Raw genomic sequence first — 21,314 nt, forward strand, 5'->3', positions numbered from 1 at the left:
TTATATTGTGCCAAGCCTTGGGCTAGTTGTGAGAATCACTAACACGTGTCCAAGATGAGCAAAAAGGAGAGCCACATTCTGAGAAAAGAATCACTTCTGACTTCAGGATTTTCAGACTTACTCATTTTTGATGTCATATGCAGACTGTGGACAACATAATCTAAATTTCTAAGTCATTATAGAAAAACAGGCTCAGAAGAGGGACAAAACCACTGGTTTTATTAAAACCAAAAGTATCCAGTGCTTTCAGCTCTTACATTTTGCCAATAAGCAATCTGCATATACAGAAAACTAATGAACAGTTTCAGGTGTCTACTCTTAAATAATTTTACAACTGATGACAGACAAACGGTTTTAATTCCAAAAGATGTAAACAATGGCTTGTGCAAATCAACTTTTAACACGCTATGGCTTCTGACGTTCACCTCTTGCAACATTATCAGCATATAAACGCTGCTTCTGCACCCGCTACTTAACACCACTCTAACTCTAAAAATAAGTTAAAACCATACTTTCATACTAAGATAAAACATTTTACTGCTCACAGCTGAAAATACTTGGTACCTATTAGAGAACACATTGCTGGATGGAGTTTTAAGACTTTTCACTTCAATAACGATGTTTATTTTCCATGTGTTCTAATAATTCTCCAGTGTTTGTGTACACATGTCAAAATACAACTCTTTCCTACACAGCGAGGAAAATATGCTCCCCATTTACTCCAACAGAAATAAAACCCATTGTCTCAAAACAAGTGGAACTGGGGTAAGGTCCAACTTTGATATCAAAGTAGTGCTACAATACACTTAAAACTGAAGTAATAGATAAATTTTACTGTCCATACTCAGCATCAAGACATTTTCTTTCACGTATCTGTTAGTTTTGGTTTATATGTCTGAGAATTTATTTTTTTTTTTTTAAACTTGGTACTTAGTCTAAATACTGCAAAAATTGTTTTGGGAAATGCACCATGTTTTTAGAAACAGAGAAATTAAATATGAGATTTAACACAAACATTTGTAAAAACAGGTTATTTTTGTCTTAGAAATCAAAGTCATTTGGATGACCTGACTAGCATTTACAAACGTTTCAGTAAATGTAGAAAGCCTCAACATAAAATGTTGTTATTTGTACAAATCCATCACTTGTACGTCACAAATAATTAGAGCTAAAAAAAAAATCATACAAATTTAGATTTTCCAAAGGTTAACCAGTTTCAGTAAGCCCACGTAGCTGTCATATTTGATCTCATAAGTCTACTGGTTTTGCAGTTGGAAGCAGTTTCGCTTTAGATATTGGATTCTTTGGAGAGCCTCTATAACGAACTCTTTCTTTTCCTGAAGCACTTCTTGCGATTGTAGCTTTTTCTGGGGCAACACCTGGAATATTTACATTTCCATTAACCTTTAAACTGGATTTCACTGTTTCGTGATTGGTTAGATCTTCTAGAACCGACTTTGATGGATGAACAGTCACTTTCTGTTCGTGGATTCCAGCAGTTTTGACAGAAACATCAAGCTTGTCTGATGGCTTTAATAGCCTGCAACATGATTTGGATGTTAAGTCTAGCTGCTTACGAGATACAGAAACTTGGTCATATGTACTTTCATTCCTGAGTGGCAAAGCCACAGAATTCTTTGAGGGCTTTTCTGTGCAGGAGAATAGTGCAGAATCATAGCTCAAAGATTTAACAAGTGGTGAGCCAACATCACTTGCTTTAAGCAGCTGAGAGCTTACAGATCGTCTGTTATCCTCCAGCAAGGAATTTATTCTTCTTACAGACTGCCTAACAGGAGTACGTTGAAACTTAAGAGGTGGTTTAGTTTTGCTTGCAGAACTTGGATCATTTAATGAAAGCTTGTTGAACCATTGTATGTGATCAGAAACCTTTCCATGGTCAGAAGCACTTGATGTCTTAGTCAAAGTTTTACCAGAATTTTCAGCTCGCAAGTATTGTTTGCCTACTTCCTTTTGTGACTTAGGCAACCGCGAAGTAGTAGGAAGCTGTCCTACCACAGGAAGTTCAGTAGTATCTTCTTCCAAATTACAGCATTTTACCATAGAGTTTCCAGCTGTTTGTGAGTGTGTTAGTTCTATTTCCTCTTTTCTTCTAATGAAATCTGATTTGTTTAAGTCATCTTTTGATGAACTGCTCTGAACAGTCAACTTCTCTTCTCTGGCCGGTACTTGAGGCACAGGAGGTTCTGTTGCATTTTTTATATCTGGTTTTGGGACCTGAAGTTCAATCTCAATAGAAGTTTTGAAGTTTCTTTTCTCCAAAACCTTAATTTCATCTTTTTTTGATTGCTGTTTATCAACAGCATAAGATTGATTAAATTGGTGCAACATGTCTCTGGATTTTGTATTTGCTAGATTTTCAGAAGCTTCTTCAGCTAACAACTCTTTCTCTGGACTGCACCCTCTGAGACACAGACTTTCATTCAATCTTTCACCTGCTACATCTGAGAGGGAAGATTTTGTATCACCTATCAAATTGTGAAGATTACTTCCAGATGCAGAGAAGGCTTCCTTAACTTTCAGTAATGTTTCTGCAGTTGAATTACTTTCCTCTTCACAAAGCAAGAGTTCTAAGCTGTTGTCTTGTTTGCTTACAGTTGTGGATTTGAGTTCATCTGGAACAACTGGTGGCTTTCCAAATATCAAAACAGATTCTGAAGAACCAGTTCCTATTTCAGGGTGTCCTGGCAGAATTCCCTCATTCCGAATGATCACTTGAGAATCCGTAACAGTAGGATTAGTCCATGACATTCGGTGAACTATTTTATCGTGACATTTTGGAGTTAGCAAGTTTTCTTCTGACTTGCTCACATTCTTTGAACCTTAAAATAAAGGTCAGGGTTTAAGAATAATATGTTGCAGTTTTAATGATCATTAGAGGCAAAATTATTGCTAAAAACCCTCTGATTATCAAAGCAGCACGGAATTTAAAGATGCCATTAGTCCCTTAAGTTTGAGATGTGAAAAAAGGTCGTAATATTAAAGAACCAAGATCACATATCTCACCTTGCTTAACTAACATAAGAGAACTACTGAAATACTCTAGAAACACAAGCAGCCTGTCCTAAACAAATTCTTTTTCCCCAGGAGCCACTAACATTCAAGCAACTTGTCCAACTAGCTAGAAGCATTTTTAATCCATTTGCTTTTATAACTTTATTCATAAAGTTATTTTTGCTTTACAGAAGTATAAATTTTCCCGTTCTAATATATTCTGTTAGATAATTACCTTTCTTAGAGAATTTTTCATTGACACATGGGCTGAAAAGTACACCTCTTTTTGCACATTCAGTTCTGCTTTCCAAACCTTGTTGACTTGCAAGACGCCTTCCAATATTTTCAGATCTATTACCAACCGCACATCCTGATGCAATATTCTTGAACAAACACAAGGTGTTAATTACTTCCATATAGACTTGTAATTTGAAATCTCATTTATAGAGGAACCTCCAGGAAAAGGCTACATAACTCAGCCAGAGCAGCCTTTTCCTGGTCATACTTCATCTTCCCTCGATTCTCTGTAGACCTAGGTAGGAAACAACCCACCTGCAGTAAGGTGGGCTTAACCACGCTCTGAACATAGTGTTCCTGTGCATAGGCTCTGTAATACCAGAATTTCAGGAACTGAGAGACTTACTGATCACAAGTGCAGTGGGTTGACCCCATCTGGCACGTAAGCTTCAAACCAGCCGCTTGCTCACTTCCCCCACTCCCCAGCAGGATGAGTGGGAGAACTGGAACAGCAAGCAGGGGGACAATGACCAAACACCCCCACAAACTCACAACTGATGCAAAAGCAATCACTCACACAAGTAGACCGATGCCCAGCCAGCCCCTGAGCAGCAGCTACTTTGCAAAAACTCCCCCCCATTCCCAGTTTTATTGGTGAGCATGACATTATATGGCAGGGAATAGTCCCTTGCTCAATTCAGGTCAGCTGTCCCAGCCATCCCCTCTCGCAGCCTCTTGCAGTACAAGCTGATCAGTTATTGCTATGAAAATAAACCTAGGGCTTCTTGTACTTGATAGCAGGTCCAGTTATGCTGTGATCCCTCCATTACCAAATAAGTCCTTCCTGCTACTGGAAAAGCAGTGCCCAAAATTAAAATTTGCATGGTAACAAGAAATCTGGGTTCAAAGCAGAATACTTACTATTTCTCTGTTGCTTTTCCCCAAACCAAACTTCAAGCGCAATGACCTACGAACCATTTCTTTTCGGCTAATCTTTGGAGAAAAACAACCTGTCTTTCCTGATTCAGCCCTGGCAGGACAGAAGGAAAGAAGTGATACATGAAAAAAACGTTCTTAGGAGGACAATGAAAACATGCTGACATTTATTTACGGTTATTTCTTCTACTTTTACTTCTTCTGTTGCCTTCTTACCAAGCTTTTTTAATAGGCACAAGGCTACTATACTGATCTTATTTTGTTCTGAGCTCCATTTTGCCACATGGAAGATCGCCACATGGCAATTTTAAGATTGCTATAAAAATTTGATATGTTTTGAACAGCAAAAAGGATCATTTGAAGACAGATTGAGATTTTACACTTCATTAGCCCAGGGCTCTAGACCTACCTTTCCCAAGTTATCTTTAGTTTCTGAGAACTAAGGCAAATTACCTGTATAATTTTTTGTTTGCATGTCTTTTACTTCTCCTGTTCCCTGTACTAGACAGATGATTTTCACCACCAGTTGAAGGAGACAAGGAGGTTTGTGACGACTCAAGAGACACACAAGGGCTGGCTTCAAACTGAACTACAGGAACAAAATCATATTTACATGATCTTAAAATAGTCACATTTTTTCAGATAAAAGCTTAACAGTTAATACAACAAAGCGTAAGTTTTTAAACAGCACAGATTTGTTTGCTTATTTTGTGGAGTGCTGACTTGAAATTACTTTGAGACTTCCACTTTTATTTAATATTAAATTAAGCTGTTGCTTATAGCATCCATAGAAGCAGCTGGATTGCAATCAATTGCATGCTACTGATATCAGTACCTCAAGTAAGTTTCCACACTGCTATCAGCAGGTCAGTTCCTCAGATTTAAGAGCATAATAAGAAAAGTTAGATTCAGTCTTAATATTACTTGTAGTGTGCTTTTTTTTTTTTTAAATAGCTAGCCAGAACAGTTAAAGAAACAATAAATGAAACAGTTGCTATTCTACTACTAAACTTTTTTACGAAACAAATCATTAACTAATATCTTTTGAGGACGTCATTGCTTTGGTTTGCTTATCCATAGAAACAAGAATATCATGGTGACCATGAAATTATTTAATAAACAAAAAACCCAGGAAGTTTTATATTACTCAACTGAGGAAAAGAAATTGATCTTCAGACAAAACAAACACGCCAATCTAGAAATATGTTTTCACTCTAACTTCAGTTGGTAGCACATTAAAGAACCAAACAAAAATAAAACAGGATTTGCAGAAGAGCCTGAGAGTTGGAAGCACTCTAATAGAATTAAGTGGTATTAAAGCATTGTCAAAACAAGAGTAAAACTTTTCCTATAGAATTCTGACATTATTTAGCATCTACAGAAAACAAGAGGCGACTGGTTCAAGGAAGTACCTTTTCAATAGCAACAATTACATTCCACATAGGGCTAAGACCAGCTATTTAAGTATTTAGGAGACAGAAGGCTACAACTTTCAAAAGGTTGGAAGCATAGCCAGTCTTCATGGATTTGTGTGCTATCACAGAAATGTGATTATAACCTAGGTGATACAGAGGGACTGAAAAAGATAAAATGACATCAGGATTGCAGAGTTGAGAGATTAATCTAACAGAAAACAAGAAACAGAATTCTGCTTTTGCTTAATCCATGTTACATGACAGTCACTGATGAACATAATCGGACTATTTACCAAGACGGGAAAGTAGTTCAAGGAGCACGGTTAAGTGAAGATTATCACTGATAGCCTAACAAGAATAAAAGACAGTACATTTAAATTAAAAGCCATAAAGAACCACTTCAAGCATCAAGGAAAAAATGAAGGCACTGTACCTGATGCTGGTGTTGAGCTGCTGTTAAAAATGCTACTTGGTAACAACTCAAAAGCAAAACTATGCTTGAAAGATCGTCTCTTCTTGCTGGACAAGCCCTGAGAGCAATCAGTTGGAAGTTTACGCTTGGTACTTGGAGTAAGAACCACTGGAGTCACCGATGAAAGGACTGAAATTAAGGAAGTCAAATTTGCAATAACAGCTTAAAATGTTGAGAGCTTACTAAAATACAAACACTTTTTTTTAAGCTGTGAAAGAAAATTTTAAAAGCTTAGCCAAAAGGCATGCACTTTGAACAGGCAAAGCAATCAGTATAGCTTAAGGTTTGGGGTCTTTTTTTATTTTGTTGGTTTTTTTGCAAGCTAGAGTACCAGAGGGGAAAATCCAAACCCACACATTAATGAAATAATATGGGTATTAGGGGGAAAAACCAAAAAGTAGTATAGCATCTTCTGTAAGTTGAAGAGACAGAGTAAGAGTGAAAGAATTTCAGTCCTGGCAAATTAATTCCCAAGATGATAAAATGCTGCACTACTGCACTGAAGCCTTAGTGTGCATTAGACAAAAAGTGCAAGTTCAGTTGTGTAATCCTAGAACCACACAGGTCACTGCTGCAGTGATTGTAGCTGCTCCAAAAACTACAGTAAATGCAGTATCCTTAGTAAATGTGTATCTATATTCAAAGTTTTAAACAATTTAAACATAATCACTTATGTTCAACTAGTTCTAGTTTTTCAGTTAAAAAAATGTGGAATATAGTTGACAAATCCAGAAGATACTGCATAGGCTTTACTTAGTACAAATACACCAATACCTACCGCTTCTGTCTTGTTGAGGTGTAGTGGAGGGTGTTCTGTTAGATTTAAATTTATTCAGTGCTCCACTAACAATATCTGAAATGCAAGACACACCGAGCAATCAAATTTAAAGATGAAGTTTGTCTTGCTCTATTTTCAACTCAACTTGCGTTCTTTCAGAGAGAAATGAAGCAAATCAGTTTAAATTGTTGCTTTATGTAAGGAAAACCATAGTCCAGATCTCACCAACATAGTTTTTGTTGCTTTCACAGTAGCTGAAAAATTCTATTTTCCTTAACAAAAAAAAAAAAAGTAAAAAAAAAGAAAATTCCTGCATAGACAGAAGTTTCTTGTAGAAAATTCTACTGGCCATTATAAAATTATTTGCCTTCTGATTTCTTGTAGGCAAACCTAGGAGGTATCCATTGAAGGCCCTCTCACAGGCTTTCTCATTTTACTGGACAGTTGTCTTGAAGCCAAAAAGCTTTTAGAGCTTTGAAGTTAGGCCCAAATAGAAGTATGAAGTTTTGGTCTTGCAAAGAAATAACACACAACTTTTCTGTGAACTATGTGCATTTGTTTCGGTGTGTTGGTGTTTTTAAAGGCAAAGTTAAACCCAACAGAGTATATGCATGAGGTTTTACTGTTTTTCCTGTCTTTAAAAGTGTAAAATGAAGTATTTTTATTAAGTGCTATTGTAACCTACAGTTGTATTTCCATGTGTTCATAGCAAAGCTTAGCAAACTACAAGACTGTCGTACTTTTATGGTGTCTGGTAGATATCGGGTAGTTTTTAAAAACTCATCTTCAAAAATAAAGTGTAATAATATTATGTTTTACTGCATCTGGAGAAAGAGTAGAAGCTGCCTACTATTGTAATCCTATTTCACAGAATTACCAAATTCTAATTGCTTCTCCTCAAAATTTTAACATCCACAAACATTTATCACCTTGTAACTCCAGGATGACCTCCCTTCTTCTGAGTAGAAAAGTCTATTACAGAAGAAAAACATTCCTTGGCTAAACATATGCAATAGTAAAGCCTTAATTTCAATTGCTGTCAGGTCAAATATTCCAGGTACACAAGCTAAATACGTATTCATATTTTTATAGCAATGTATAAAAGGTCAGTGCTACAGTGGATTTGACTCAAGTCAAGCATACGTATTCCAGAGTATTTCCTCAAAGAGAACACAGAGGAACAGAGAAGATACCATTTGATTGTCGTATTTGGCAACCTCCCCACCATTGAATAGCTAAACTGAAAAAAACCAACAAAAAAATAACAAACCCACCAACAGATCCATGGTATTAGAGCACACAGTATCCAGTAATATCCAGTTCAGGGTTACACTTCAAGGCACAAATTAATTACTGTAACTCAAAACACACACACCATTTATATCCTTGCCTTCTCATGACCCATTGATCAATGAATGCAATAGCTTTAGGTGTCTAAGTATAATTTCAAAACTAGCGAAAAAAAAAACTTTCAGTGTCCTGCAACAGTATCTGAAGTTGACTCACAAAAAGCTGGAACATTAGTCTGGCTTCACAAATCCAAACACAAGAAAAACAGCTTCTTTGGCAGACAGACATACTAAAAAAATCTCAGAGTAAACATACCATAAAGTTATGCAGTTACTGAAGTCTTTTATAGATTTTGCAAATCAAACCCAAACAAATTTCACAGGCATCTATTCTGCTTGTGGAAGAACGAAGTGCTTAGGATCAGCATACCCAAAGTCTCAAAATAATTCTATTATAGTTGCTGAAACTTTCATACAACATACCTACCCCCAACACTTCGGTGCCTCTTTTTCTTACGTTCACTGGGAGATTCGTTTTCACTGTCTTCGTGGCCCCACAGTGAGGGAGTAGACTGAAACGCATCAACACCTAACATTAGAGGAATCTTCTCCAAGATAAATTCTGGTACTTGTCCTGAATTAGTTGAGAAATAGGGTTTTTTGAGGTTATTTAGAAAGTTGAAAAGAAAAGCTTTATACATGTGCAACAAGACGTTTTAATAAACATTTATTATCTTACCAATTTCTGCTGCATGGTCAATAAGTGTTTGCACAACAGCAGCTTGCAAGCGAAGTTTTTTTTCTGTACTGGCTGACATCTTTTCATTTTCATTTGAGTGCAATAGGTTGGGAGCAAAAATCACTGCCAGATTACTGCTATCCATTCTGTTTTCACTGGATCTTAACAAGAAAAGTTGGTTGGTTTTTTGGTGTTTTTTTTAACACAAATTACCAGGACATAAGCAGTGGAAGAGAGAAGAGACCAAATAAGACAAATGCAGTGAAAAAGAAATACCGAGTCATTCACTGGAGTGCTCACATACAGAGACTAATGTGTAGACTTATGGACCCCAGCCTACAGAACCGCCTGACTGTTATTGAGAACAGTATGTTACAGACCTCGGTCAGTTTGGGGAATACAAGATATCAGTTAGATTGTGTTATTTTTATCAGTCACTCCTTTTGCTTTCCAAAGAATGAAGAATACAGCTATGAAAAAATGGAACAAAGTCAAGTCTTCAAAGTAAGGTTTCATAAAGGAAACACTTTGGATTTATGGAAGAACAGACTCCGACTGAATTCTAGCAAATTACTGCAGATAAGAAAGTTTAAAGTCACAAACCACTCACAGGCAGTTAAAGCAGTTGCTTGTAAAGAGAGAAATCTTAGAAGGAATTGGGAGCTGTTTACAAGTGCTCTCTTTGCACTGACCTTAGGGACACAGTTCTCAGAAAGTTGAAAAAGTATCTCAAAGCTTCAATTGTTCTGTCAGCCATCAAACACGACAGCAACACAGTTGCAGTTTTCTTCTCACTTCCGAGCTCTTGAGCTTTGAAAAGGCCTTCCTGCAGGTGCAGTGGAAGGATGGGTTCTGGCAGCTCTCTAAAGAACTGTTTAAGAAGCCCTGCAACATCACATGGCAGTGCAGCTGAGAAGCAGTTTTCACCTTGATCCAGTTTACTCTGAAATTGTTTATAAGAAACATGATTTGAAGTCTTTAACATACCATCAGATTTTTATGTTTAGGCATTAATCCTCTAGTCTGTATCACAAAAGACAGTCACATCTTCCCCATTTTTAGTTTCAGCCTTGTCATGTTTTACCTCACTATCTACAAAGAGACACAGACGATGTTGTCAGACCACATGTGTTAATTTACAGGTTTCCCATGTACACATCCTTCTGGGAGAACACTGATAAACAAATATCCTCACATTCATTATCCATTGTGCGTAACAGTGAACAAGTTTGTTCAGTCACAAGTGCATTCTCACCATCTGGAAAGCAAAAAAATTTCCTCCCCCAAAAAAAAGGTTAGGTTTGCCAGTTTCTGGACTAGATTTCCTCTCATTTCTAAAGTAGGTAATATTACCCGTCTAATTCCAATAATAAAACTCAAATATGACTGAAAAGAGTTCAAAAACTAGAACATGCAGTGATCAAGTGAAATGCAGCTTATTAAAAAGGAAAAAAAAGAGAGGCTTTAGAGAATACCTTTAAAGCTTTTAAACGAACAAGAGATCCAGACTTCCTGAAGAGTCCCTCAGTATGAACATGTTCTTCCAAATATTCACAAGTATCTACAAGAAAGCTGAGGAAAGAACAGTAACATACTCTGACACAGAATAAAGCTTGTTTTTTTCCAGAAAAACTATTTCATTATAAATAGATAAAACTTAATATATAGCATAGTTTTCCCCAATGACAGGAAGTATAAAGAAATACAACTGAATGATAGCTGTGGCTTCCCATTTAACTTCTGCAACCCTCCTTCCCCAGCTGAAACTATTCTTATACCCCCCCCATAAGCTTTAGCAGGCCTGGAATAAAAATTACATTCCCCCTTCTGACAAGAGTTCAATACCATTAAGAGAGCAAAGCAAGTGCAAACCTAAATAAATATATGGTGTTAATTTACCTTGGAATATAACCATATTCTGGCACAAGTGATTGAGGTAACGCATGAAAAGATATTCCAAAGATTTTACCCTAAAATACAAAATTCAATTCATGTTATTCAAAAGTTGATAGTATTACCAACTGCATATTACAGAAAAGCACATATTCCACAAAGTGCAAACAGAAAGGTAGTTAAGACAAAAACCAAAGTCTTTCAGATAAGAGAGATAAGAGATGTAGTCAGGAACACCACTATCATCTGTAGATACCTGAGCCTATGCTGATTCTAGTTAGAGGTAACACCCGAGATTATTGTGAAAGAATAGAAAGGTTTTCTGCAGTATGTTTTGCCCTTTTTATTTTACAAGGAGTCAGTTTTCCTACAGGGTCCCCAAATCAGAAAGGATATTAAGCGGACTGTTCTGGAATCTCACCTTACCTTTTCAAATTGACGAAATCCTATTTTTCTTAAAAATCAACACAACACATATGAAATAACTTTAAAAAAAATTTTTTTTTCTTCATCCAAGCCACTCAAGATTACTGTTTCAGGGAGGATTAAATTCAACAGAATAGTGTAGAAAACTGTTCTGAACTCTTATAGTCAGCATTTGTATTTAAGAAACTGTTATAACTCTATTGCCTTATAGCAAGACATCAGAGTATCCGTTAGACATTGGAAAAGCGGTTTCTTCAGTCATTACTGCTGAGGCTCACCTACAGCATTTAAAAGAAAAAATGTTTATCCGGGGTTACTGTGTGATTGTTTCAGTTACGAAAGCACGCACTTCAATGTAACAACTTGTACTTTCATTTCTTTGCCCCACCTCTTTTCTATTTACCTTTACAGAACATGCAAGCCAGCTCCTCCCCCCCACCCAGAAGAGGATTGGGATCACACCCAACTTGTTATCAGAGATGAATGCAAACTCTTGGTCATTTATACCTGAAATTCAAAGTGCTGACCACGTTGGGAAAATAGTTAATAACTAACCCAAGAGGCCACCTTGGGCCTATCTATTCTACAGAAAACACACATAACCCGGTAAGGAAAGAGAAGCAACACGTTTGTTGCTGTATTCCAGGTTGCTACTAAAAAAAAAATTAACTCAAAGATATTTTTTTCTGTATATACAAGATTATATACTAGAGATTTCCAGTGCCTTGTAATTTAGCTTTTAAAATTCATAACTGATAGCCTTATTTACTAGGTTTTGTTTGAAACATCAGAAGTTGTGATTAAAGTTCTGTCTGTTCCCTTACAACAGAAGTAGAATGCCCCCTGGCAAAACAAATGTTATTCTGTACCTCCTCCTACCTTGCTCAATTATTATTTAAATATACATTTTCTTCCTCGTATAAAATTTAAGCACTACAGGGAGATATAGAGACATCTTTTATCATGACATACATCTATTATTCACAGTTCTTATTACTTTTGCTTCAAATGGGAAAAAAAAGTCTAGAACCATACGTTTGATACTGACAACAGGGAAGAAACTAATTCTAACTTTACTCTTGCTCTCCCCCTTTCCAAACCAACTGACTCAAGCACGTGTTTTCGCAACTTCTTTGGCTTATATTGACCAAGGATTACTGCAGTATTTTGTAATATCTTCTCAGCATTACAGAAAGCTCATGCTGAGAATGCCCAGTCCTGTGCCATATCAATTGCACAGACATCCCGTTTAGGACTCGATAGAGGTCCGTGTTTTATAAATTAGAGTCTACCAGAAGGTCCGTGTTCTGAAATGGACTTCAGTGCTGCATGGACTAGCATCCATTATGATACTTCAGTTTTAAATAATAGTCCCAAGACAGAAAACACACTTCAACAAATTCAAAGTAGATATTTAAGACAGCAGGACAGATATTCCTCAGAGCACAGGCACATCAAGGCCAGCTCGGTCTGTACCGAAATACCCACAGTCACATGTTGTACCAAGAAATCATACAAATAAAGCCCTTCAAAAATCTAAGGATTCACGATGAAAGAAATAAAGCTTTTGGAAACTACGTAGCAGCCATGCATTCCAAGAAAGAATACAACGACTAAGATTTAAATTCCATAGCGAGTGACATTAAGCACAGTAAGTGTAAAAAAGCGCTGGCGTGGACCGGAGGCACGGGTGCGTGTTGGGGGAATACCGGCTGGGTCAGCACAGAGCAGGACACGCCGCAGCCGCCACCGGGCCGGGGCAACAGCGTTACGGCGGGGTCACGAGGCCGGTGCCCGCCCGGCCCCTCCGGGCCTTGCCGCCTCCTTACCTCCGCAGCCGCCGCCCCTGACTGCTTGGCCGCCGCTGCTGGGCAGTTCCCGCTCTTCACCTTGATCCCGTAGGAGGCCCGCAGCTCCTCCCGCACCGCCAGCCGCACCAGCCTCCGCCTCTGCTCCGCCATCACGACGGCGCCGCCGCCCCTCTCACACCCCACTCATCGCTCCGCGCTCGCGCCGCCGGTTACCGGCTCAAAACCAGCGTCCTACCCCGCCCGCGCCTCTGATTGGGCCGCTCGCCGTTCGAAATCAGGCCCCGGTCGCCCAACGGCTAGCCGGGGCTGCCCCAGCGGCGCCTGCTTTCTGCGCCGCCTCGCAGCCTCCCGCGGCCCCCAGTGCCACCCTCAGGCGATCGCGACGGCTACCTAAAGGTCCTCTCTCCAGGCCGCCACTAAGGGGGTAGCGGAGGGGCGGGCAGGGCAGCGGGGCAGTGGTTGCCGGGGCGGGTGGTGTCGGGGGGCCGCGGGGGGCCGCCCGGTCTCTGGGCAGCCTTTCCTTCCCCACGCCCCCGGCAAGGTTCAGGCCAACCTTACCAAGTTTGGGGTTGGTTGGTTACTTGAAAGCAAATGTTTGCTGCTTTGAAAATAAATTCCAACTTGAAACAGTAAACCGCCTCGGTGTCGTGAATAAACTGAATCCTTCTGGGAGGAATGAATACATGATGTCAACCTTACATAATTGTGATGGTGGTGTATATTGGGTTAGAAAACAGAGTAAAGACCTTCACAGCTGCCCTAGTCAGTGACGTTATTTCTCCTGCTTTAGTCTGTGCAGATCCATCTAAGGTGGTTCATCATTTTCTGTGGACAAAACCACAGTTCACACTTTAATCGGCAGTTAAACCATTAGCACAGGGTTTGTACTTCCTAAATTTGGGTTTGCTTCCTTATTCCCTACCATGCTCTCACACGCTTTCTCCAGGAGGGTCATTTGGGGGTTTGCACCATGTTGTTATAGGAAGAACTGCGTGTTTGGTGTTTTTTTTTTAAGGTTTCTATTTGAAAGGTAACTCTCCAAGTGTTAAAAGCAGTGAAATTAATGAAATGCAGTCTTTCTGAGTAGAGTCAGAAATAAGTCCTGTAGCAGAAACAAGCTTTCCAGCTTTTCCTTTAAACATATTCTGGTGCTAGTTCTAAAGTTAGTCTTATTTCGCTGGTAGAGAATACCACAGAGCTTAGACACAGAATGATAACAACTACATTATGGTGCTCTGAACACCTATGGACACAAAAACTAGTAAACAAAACAAAAGGAGAATAGCTAGAGGTTCTCCAAAAGTCATCAAAATATAAACAGAAAAAGACCCCTAGAAAGTTATGTGGAAGAAGGACCTAGCAGCAATAATAAATAGCAAATTAGACATACATTTTCTTAAGTAAACCCCCAGAATTTTGATCATCAAAATCATGTCATTGAGCAAAAGTAATATTTCTCTAAATGCAGTTTTACTGTAAGTATTATTATCTGTCCTGCCATTGAAATTACATGAAAATACAAAATTCTGAAACATAAAATATCACTGATGAGAAAAGTAAAAGTAAAGGAATAAAATAAACAGCTATCATAGGATTTAGTTTAAGCATTCGCTATCCAACTTAGTTTTCTCTAGTAATGATGAATTACACAAGAGGGAGCTGTGATCTGATAAATATATCAAAACTTTTCATGTCAAGTGTTTTCCATTCACGTAAGAAAAAACACATGATGATAGTATGAGCTGTATTTTTTCCCCAAAAAGTGACAGAAATAATATTTTTAGGTTTTGCAGAAGATATTTAAAGCCACAGTATTATTTAGTGATGTTGTAAAAAACATTTGTCAAATATTTAAATATCCTTGAGGTGTCTATTTTAACATATTTCTACAGTATTTACAGGTAGAGACGAACAGAAAAACTACTTTGCAAATAAAAACTAGGCATCTAGTTTTGGAACTGGTTGTAGCATCCCAACTCAAATCTATTTAACTGTTTCAAAACTGAGTTAGAAAAAATAAACAGCTCTTTCCATTCCCCCCCTTCCCCCCCCCCCCTTTGTCTAAGAATTGACATGCCACGCTTCTGTCATTTTAAGTAATTCTAATTTTCAGAGGCTATGGGTGAAATCCTGTCCTGAGTGAAGTAAATGGCATAACTCTCTTTTGCCATCAGGAGGGTCAGGCTTACGTTCCTTTTCACATCCAGCATGTGATACACAAATGTATTTGCACACACACACATTTAAGTGTGGCATTTTGTGAATTTTGGAAGCTACTCCAGAAATGAGAGCTTTGAAAAAGAAGTCAAATGTTTACTCATAGTCTCATTTCAGTAACCACTCAGAACAGTCAGTGGTCAAACCAACCAGAAACTCTGCCAGAGGAAGCAGAAACAAGCTACTTCAAGAAGCAGAGTAACATCATAAGGAATACAGAAAACAGACCTTACTCTGAAGTACCCCTCCCTGAACAAACTCAGAACTTGGTGGGAAAGAGTGCAAGTATCCCTCATTCTGGCAATACAGGGGCTGGATTTGCCTCACTTCTTCAGCCAAACCAGTTGAGTGCAGAAAGATCATGAAGAAGAAAGATTGTGAGGGCGGAAAGCCAGACCATACCATCCAGGAGAAACCGTGAAAAGTAGCTGCACGAGGTACGTTTGTGCACTGATGTCCTCAGAGTCTGACTACTAGTACAGTTTATTCTGAACATCCTTACTCCTTCTTGTCTCTTCCTGGCTTGCTTTCTTAATGAGAAATTATTTACTCCAATTCCCAGTTGTCATCTCTACGTGCTGTTCAGCCTGCACTTACGTTAGTTATGTCCCTTTTCCATGTCCCACTCCCTCTGCTGCTTTGTCTTGTCTTCAGTAACAGTTTTGCCCAGGACTGGAAGTGTTGGGAGGGATCAGTCTCATGCAATGGTGTCCCTGCTTGCAACCATTCGGAATTATTTCAGAACCAAAACAATCCGGATACTCTGAATACCTTAAACATTTAAGGTCAACTATATCCCCTACGTCTGTCACTAGCTTGATGAAAACTAATTCCAGATCAAGAAAATAGTAAAGAAAAGGATTTAAAGTGTATTTGAAGTAAGAAAATAAGGTTAGAAAGAGCATCTTCCAAACTGACATTCCTCTGAATGAATGAATGAATTCCAAACATTAATTTCCTCTGAATCATGGTTTGAGGATAGAATAATTCTATTTAACCCACAGTTCATTTGGGTTGTGAATTTGGTCTCAACTTACCATCTTGTATTCCTCAGGTTTTGGAGGAGAATGTTGCAGAAATTTAGGTACAATGATCTTAAAACCTTAGTATCTATTGTATGAATTGTCAACTCTATCTGAGCTTGCTCCGTACAGATATCTTGGGGAGAGATTATCAAAGCTAACTCTTTCAGGTTTGAATATTCCACACTAAGAATCATCAGTATTTTGTATGAAGTGTTGTAAAGCTTGATTTTATGAAAAGTAGTAATTGAATTTGTTTTGTACAGCCACTAGTGCCGTAGTCAAATAAGTTTTCCTAATGAAATTTTGGGACAGCTCTTGGAGAACAGCAGTACACAGCATACCTTTCTTCCATTTACTCTGCAAGACCACATGTTTGAAGGAACGGAGGAATCACCATGTGAGGGAAAAGATCCCTGCATCTCTAATTTACATTGGTGAAACTTTGGCAAAGCCTGTAGATTTGATAGGCAGATTCTAACGTATATAATGCTGGGATCTAGAGTCAGTGACTAAACTTCCATGCTTATTGCACTGAGGAAGCATTATACCTACTTTTCTTTGGGGCTGGAGACAGTACTTCTGATACCTTCAAATGCTAATTATAATAAATCAAACAACTGTGAGCAGGTTTCAAGTTTACCACATCATCTGGAACACTTCTAGAAAATAAAGAATTAGAAAATGACTGAAAGTAAGAAGATTTGTTGATTAGGCTGAGAAATTTGAAAAATTCCTTTTACCACGCTAAGGAGAGGGACAATTTTTTTGAAGCCACATACTGGCTTGGAAACCAGCATATGAAATTTAAAGTGTGCTTCTGATTCAAAGCAGCTTAGCTACTGATGATACCACACTGGTCAACTCAACCTGAGTTAGAGACTTGCTGTTGTAAGTGCTTGATGTTTTCAAGCATGGCTGAAGCTAAGAGTTTGTACTTGACACTGTGAACAACGTTTTGCACTTATGATACATTTCATTTTATCTTAAACAACACTAGTAGGAAGACTGTTCTTTTTTTTCTGGTTTTCTCCCACCTCACTTACAGATCTTGTGCCTGAGTGGTTGAACAGTCTGAAACTGGCAATTTTCCTGTGATAGAATGATTTAATGACTAGATGTGCAATCTTCACCCATTCTTTTCAACCCTAAAACACAGAATTTAAAATAAAAATATAAATAAAATAAAAGATACCTCTAACAAGGACCATGTTTTAAACAGTTCCTCAATGCCGAATATTCTCTGGTAAAACCAAAACATTGATCTGTACATCAAGCTGCAGGATGTACCTTTAAAATAAAAGCAGAGTTGAACAAGCCCTCTAACAGACACAGACTTTCACATCTGCTGCCTAAACCACAGCCGACTCCATGAGTTAAAATATAGATTGATACAACCATAACATAGAATAGTTATAGATTTATATTTTATTGACAACACAGACTGTAAAACAGCTTAAGCAACATGTAAGCAAGGCAGATCAACTGATGGCCTGCTCAGGATGGTAGTAATAAATGAAGACTAGTAATATTCATCTCAGTAGCTTGCAAATATTGCATAGAATTTAAAAGATATAAGAAGCAATTGGTTTGCTTCCTACCTTGGTAGTAATATTAAAAAGAACAGAGGTACCCAGAAAGAAAAACGTCAAACTGGAGAGGCAGGAGTTGCATTCTCCAGTTTAAATAAGGTTTATTTAACAGAAAGGTAAAAGGAGTCTAAACCTAACACTGAAGTTGATGATGCATATTTCCACCTTAACATATGTGTATGACAACTGGAAATCTGGGGGAGGACCCAAGTAACTGAATACATCCAAAAGCCCAGGAAAGATTTCCCAGGTTCAAACCACTGTCCTGGAAACAATGCTTTTGTTTAACAATACTAGAAAAAAAAAAACTTGAAAGTTTTAGTAGTTCAATGAATGGTAGCCTATAGTAGATAGAAAGAGTGCTTTGTTGACATCCTAGGCAATATTGGTAATTCAGGATAAGTAGCCTCAGGGTGGGTAATCTTTTACCCCCATTCAATTTTTCTAGAGTGCTCCATTTCTCAGAGGAGATACTCATAGCAGTCTTTTGTTTCTATTCAGGATAGGAGTTCTATGTTTAGTTTTTTACTTTCGAGATATACAAAGCAAAACCAGTTTGAAATCCTGGCATGATAGATTTATTTAAAAACAGTTTCAAGTAGTTTCTAACTTCTCTTTTGAATTGTTTTTGTTTGGTTGGTGGTTTTTTTTTGTGTGTGTTTTGGTGTTTGTTTGTTTGTGGGTTGTTGTTTTTTGGGGGGGGGGATCTGGGGGGGAGGGCAGGGGGTAGCTTTTACCCAGTTTTTTTATTTTAGACTTGAAAAAGAGCCTGAGTACCTAAAGGCTTACCTGTTTTTTTTCCCCACCTATACCAATTAGTCTTACAAGAGCCTGGTCTAAGGATATAGGTAGGGTAATGACACTTACCCTGCCACTAGTGCACAGAAATGCATTTATTTGTTTATATCTTGCAGAGACACAAGCTTATTTGGAAATGTGTGTCTTAGCTGCTGCTGCACATTTTCCCACATCAGCAAAGACTGCAGACTTCCCCTGCAAGTTCTCAAGGCATTTACTGCGAGTTTGTTTGTTCTCTAAAGGCAGGGACAACAATAGCTTATTCAGTCTCAAGCAAGGTCTTCTGGGCAGAGCAAGATGGTAATTAGTTCCCTTTCAGAGGACAAAAAAGAAAGAGAGAAAAAAGAGAAGGAGGATGCAGTACCATAGATTTAATGCTGCTATCAGGTGAAAAAACCCCAAACCATAATAGTTTCCTCTAACCAAGTCTGAATCAAAGGTCTATAGTGGCGCTCAGAAGAAAAAAAACCATCTCTTCCTCTCACTTCTCATCCTCCATTTTCTTTTAAAATTCTACTTAATACAAGCTCTTTTTTCAGCACATCGCTTTCATAAACTTCCTGGTAGGTAAAGGAGAAACTGATTCTTTCGTCAACTGATTCTCCCTAATATCTTGTGACTCCTAGAAATTAGGGATAATGCTCAGATAATAGGAATTTTAATTTCCTTTTCTCTGTGTAAGTCTCTATGTAAGTAGGAAGCTTATATAGGGATTCCATAATCCTCATTTAGAGTTAGGATACTTTAATTTTGAAATAATAAATAGTTATTTCATTGAAGGTTGGAAATATTATATCCAAGGGAAAATCTGTGTTTTTAAAAACTCTCTGTGTCAAGAATTCAGTTTATTTGGATAACCGCTATTTGAGAATATAATTGTGCAATACTGACATGAGCTGTAAGGGAAGCAGATGCTAGGCTCAGTGAGGTTATTAATGGAGTCGAGTCACTGAACAATTTTGTCAGTATTTGCTATGTGGAGCAATGATTTCGCACCCACTCTCAGGAAAGAGTGATGGGTTATGTATTTTTCTGCTTTTGTGTAAGACTTTCAGGTGTCTTATATCCGTTATTTGTGTACCATAGTTCAAGAGATGTATCTTCCCAGTTCCCACTTCAGTTGGCATCGCCGAGTTAGTTTGAAAAATGAACGAAAGGCAGTACGGTTTTGTGGTAGATGGATGACAGGTACCCACCAAAGCTGCTCTGTCACTCCCCCTCCTCAATGGGACGGGGGAGAGAAAATACAATCAAAGGCTCATGGGTGAAGATAAGGACAGGGAGAGATTGTTCACCAATTACCGTCATGGGCAAAACAGACTCAACTCAGGAAAATGAATTTGATTACCAATAATGGCAATGAGAAATAAAACCAAATCTCAAAACACTTTCCCCCCACCCCTCCCTTCTTCCTGCTCTCAACTCCACTCCTGATTTTCTCTACCTCTTCTCCACCAAGTGAGCCGCACAGGGGGACAGGGAATGGGGGTTGGGGTCAGCTCATCTCACACTGTCTCTGCAGGTATTTCTTCTTGAAGAGGAGGACTCCTCACACTCTTCCCCTGCTCTAGTGTAGGGTCCCTTCCACAGGAGACAGTCCTCCATGAACTTCTCCAACATGGGTCCTTCCCACAGGCTGCAGTTCTTCATAAACTGCCCCACCGTGGGGTCCCTTCCCCGGGGTGCAGACCTTCAGGAGCAGACTGCTCCAGCGTGGGTCCTCCACGGGGTCACAAGTCCTGCCAGCAAACCTGCTCCAGCACGGGTTCCTCTCTCCATGGGGCCACAGCTCCTGCCAGGACCCTGCTCCAGTGCGGGGTCTTCCATGGCCTGCAGGTGGATATCTGCTCCACCACTAACTTCCACGGGCTGCAGGTGGATATCTGCTCCACCGCTAACTTCCACCAGCCGCAGGGGGATATCTGTTCCACCGCTAACTTCCACGGGCCGCAGGGGGATATCTGCTCCACCACTAACTTCCACGGGCTGCAGGTGGATATCTGCTCCACCGCTAACTTCCACCGGCCGCAGGGGAATATCTGCTCCACCACTAACTTCCACGGGCTGCAGGTGGATATCTGCTCCACCGCTAACTTCCACCGGCCGCAGGGGGATATCTGCTCCACCGCTAACTTCCACGGGCCGCAGGGGGATATCTGCTCCACCACTAACTTCCACGGGCTGCAGGTGGATATCTGCTCCACCGCTAACTTCCACCGGCCGCAGGGGAATATCTGCTCCACCGCTAACTTCCACGGGCTGCAGGTGGATATCTGCTCCACTGCTAACTTCCACGGGCCGCAGGGGAATATCTGCTCCACCGCTAACTTCCACGGGCTGCAGGTGGATATCTGCTCCACTGCTAACTTCCACCGGCCGCAGGGGAATATCTGCTCCACCGCTAACTTCCACGGGCCGCAGGGGAATATCTGCTCCACCGCTAACTTCCACGGGCCGCAGGGGGATATCTGCTCCACCGCTAACTTCCACCGGCCGCAGGGGAATATCTGCTCCACCGCTAACTTCCACGGGCCGCAGGTGGATATCTGCTCCACCGCTAACTTCCACGGGCCGCAGGGGGATATCTGCTCCACCGCTAACTTCCACGGGCTGCAGGGGGATATCTGCTCCACCGCTAACTTCCACGGGCTGCAGGGGGACAGCCTGTCTTACCATT

The 21,314-nt window shown here is 39.5% G+C and overlaps 1 protein-coding gene across 3 annotated transcripts; it reads right to left on the reverse strand.

Moving 5' to 3' along the window:
• Positions 1-197: 197 nt before the first annotated feature.
• On the reverse strand, positions 198-13,257 carry ARHGAP11A (Rho GTPase activating protein 11A). Of its 3 annotated transcripts, XM_075103212.1 has the most exons (12): positions 13,027-13,257; positions 10,778-10,848; positions 10,354-10,450; positions 9,571-9,821; positions 8,879-9,039; positions 8,627-8,773; positions 6,851-6,925; positions 6,034-6,201; positions 4,639-4,774; positions 4,171-4,279; positions 3,248-3,395; positions 198-2,840 (listed from the first exon to the last, which is right to left on the reverse strand). In XM_075103212.1, the coding sequence occupies exons 1-12, from the start codon at positions 13,156-13,158 to the stop codon at positions 1,249-1,251; spliced, it is 3,087 nt and encodes a 1,028-aa protein (XP_074959313.1). In that variant the 5' UTR covers positions 13,159-13,257; the 3' UTR covers positions 198-1,248. The 3 variants fall into 3 exon arrangements, with proteins under 3 accessions (XP_074959313.1, XP_074959314.1, XP_074959315.1); XM_075103213.1 differs by lacking the exon at positions 6,851-6,925; XM_075103214.1 differs by lacking the exons at positions 6,034-6,201; positions 6,851-6,925.
• Positions 13,258-21,314: the final 8,057 nt, after the last annotated feature.

Source organism: Phalacrocorax aristotelis, chromosome 9, assembly GCF_949628215.1.
Source record: "Phalacrocorax aristotelis chromosome 9, bGulAri2.1, whole genome shotgun sequence".
In the NCBI taxonomy this organism is placed as follows: Eukaryota; Metazoa; Chordata; class Aves; order Suliformes; family Phalacrocoracidae; genus Phalacrocorax; species Phalacrocorax aristotelis.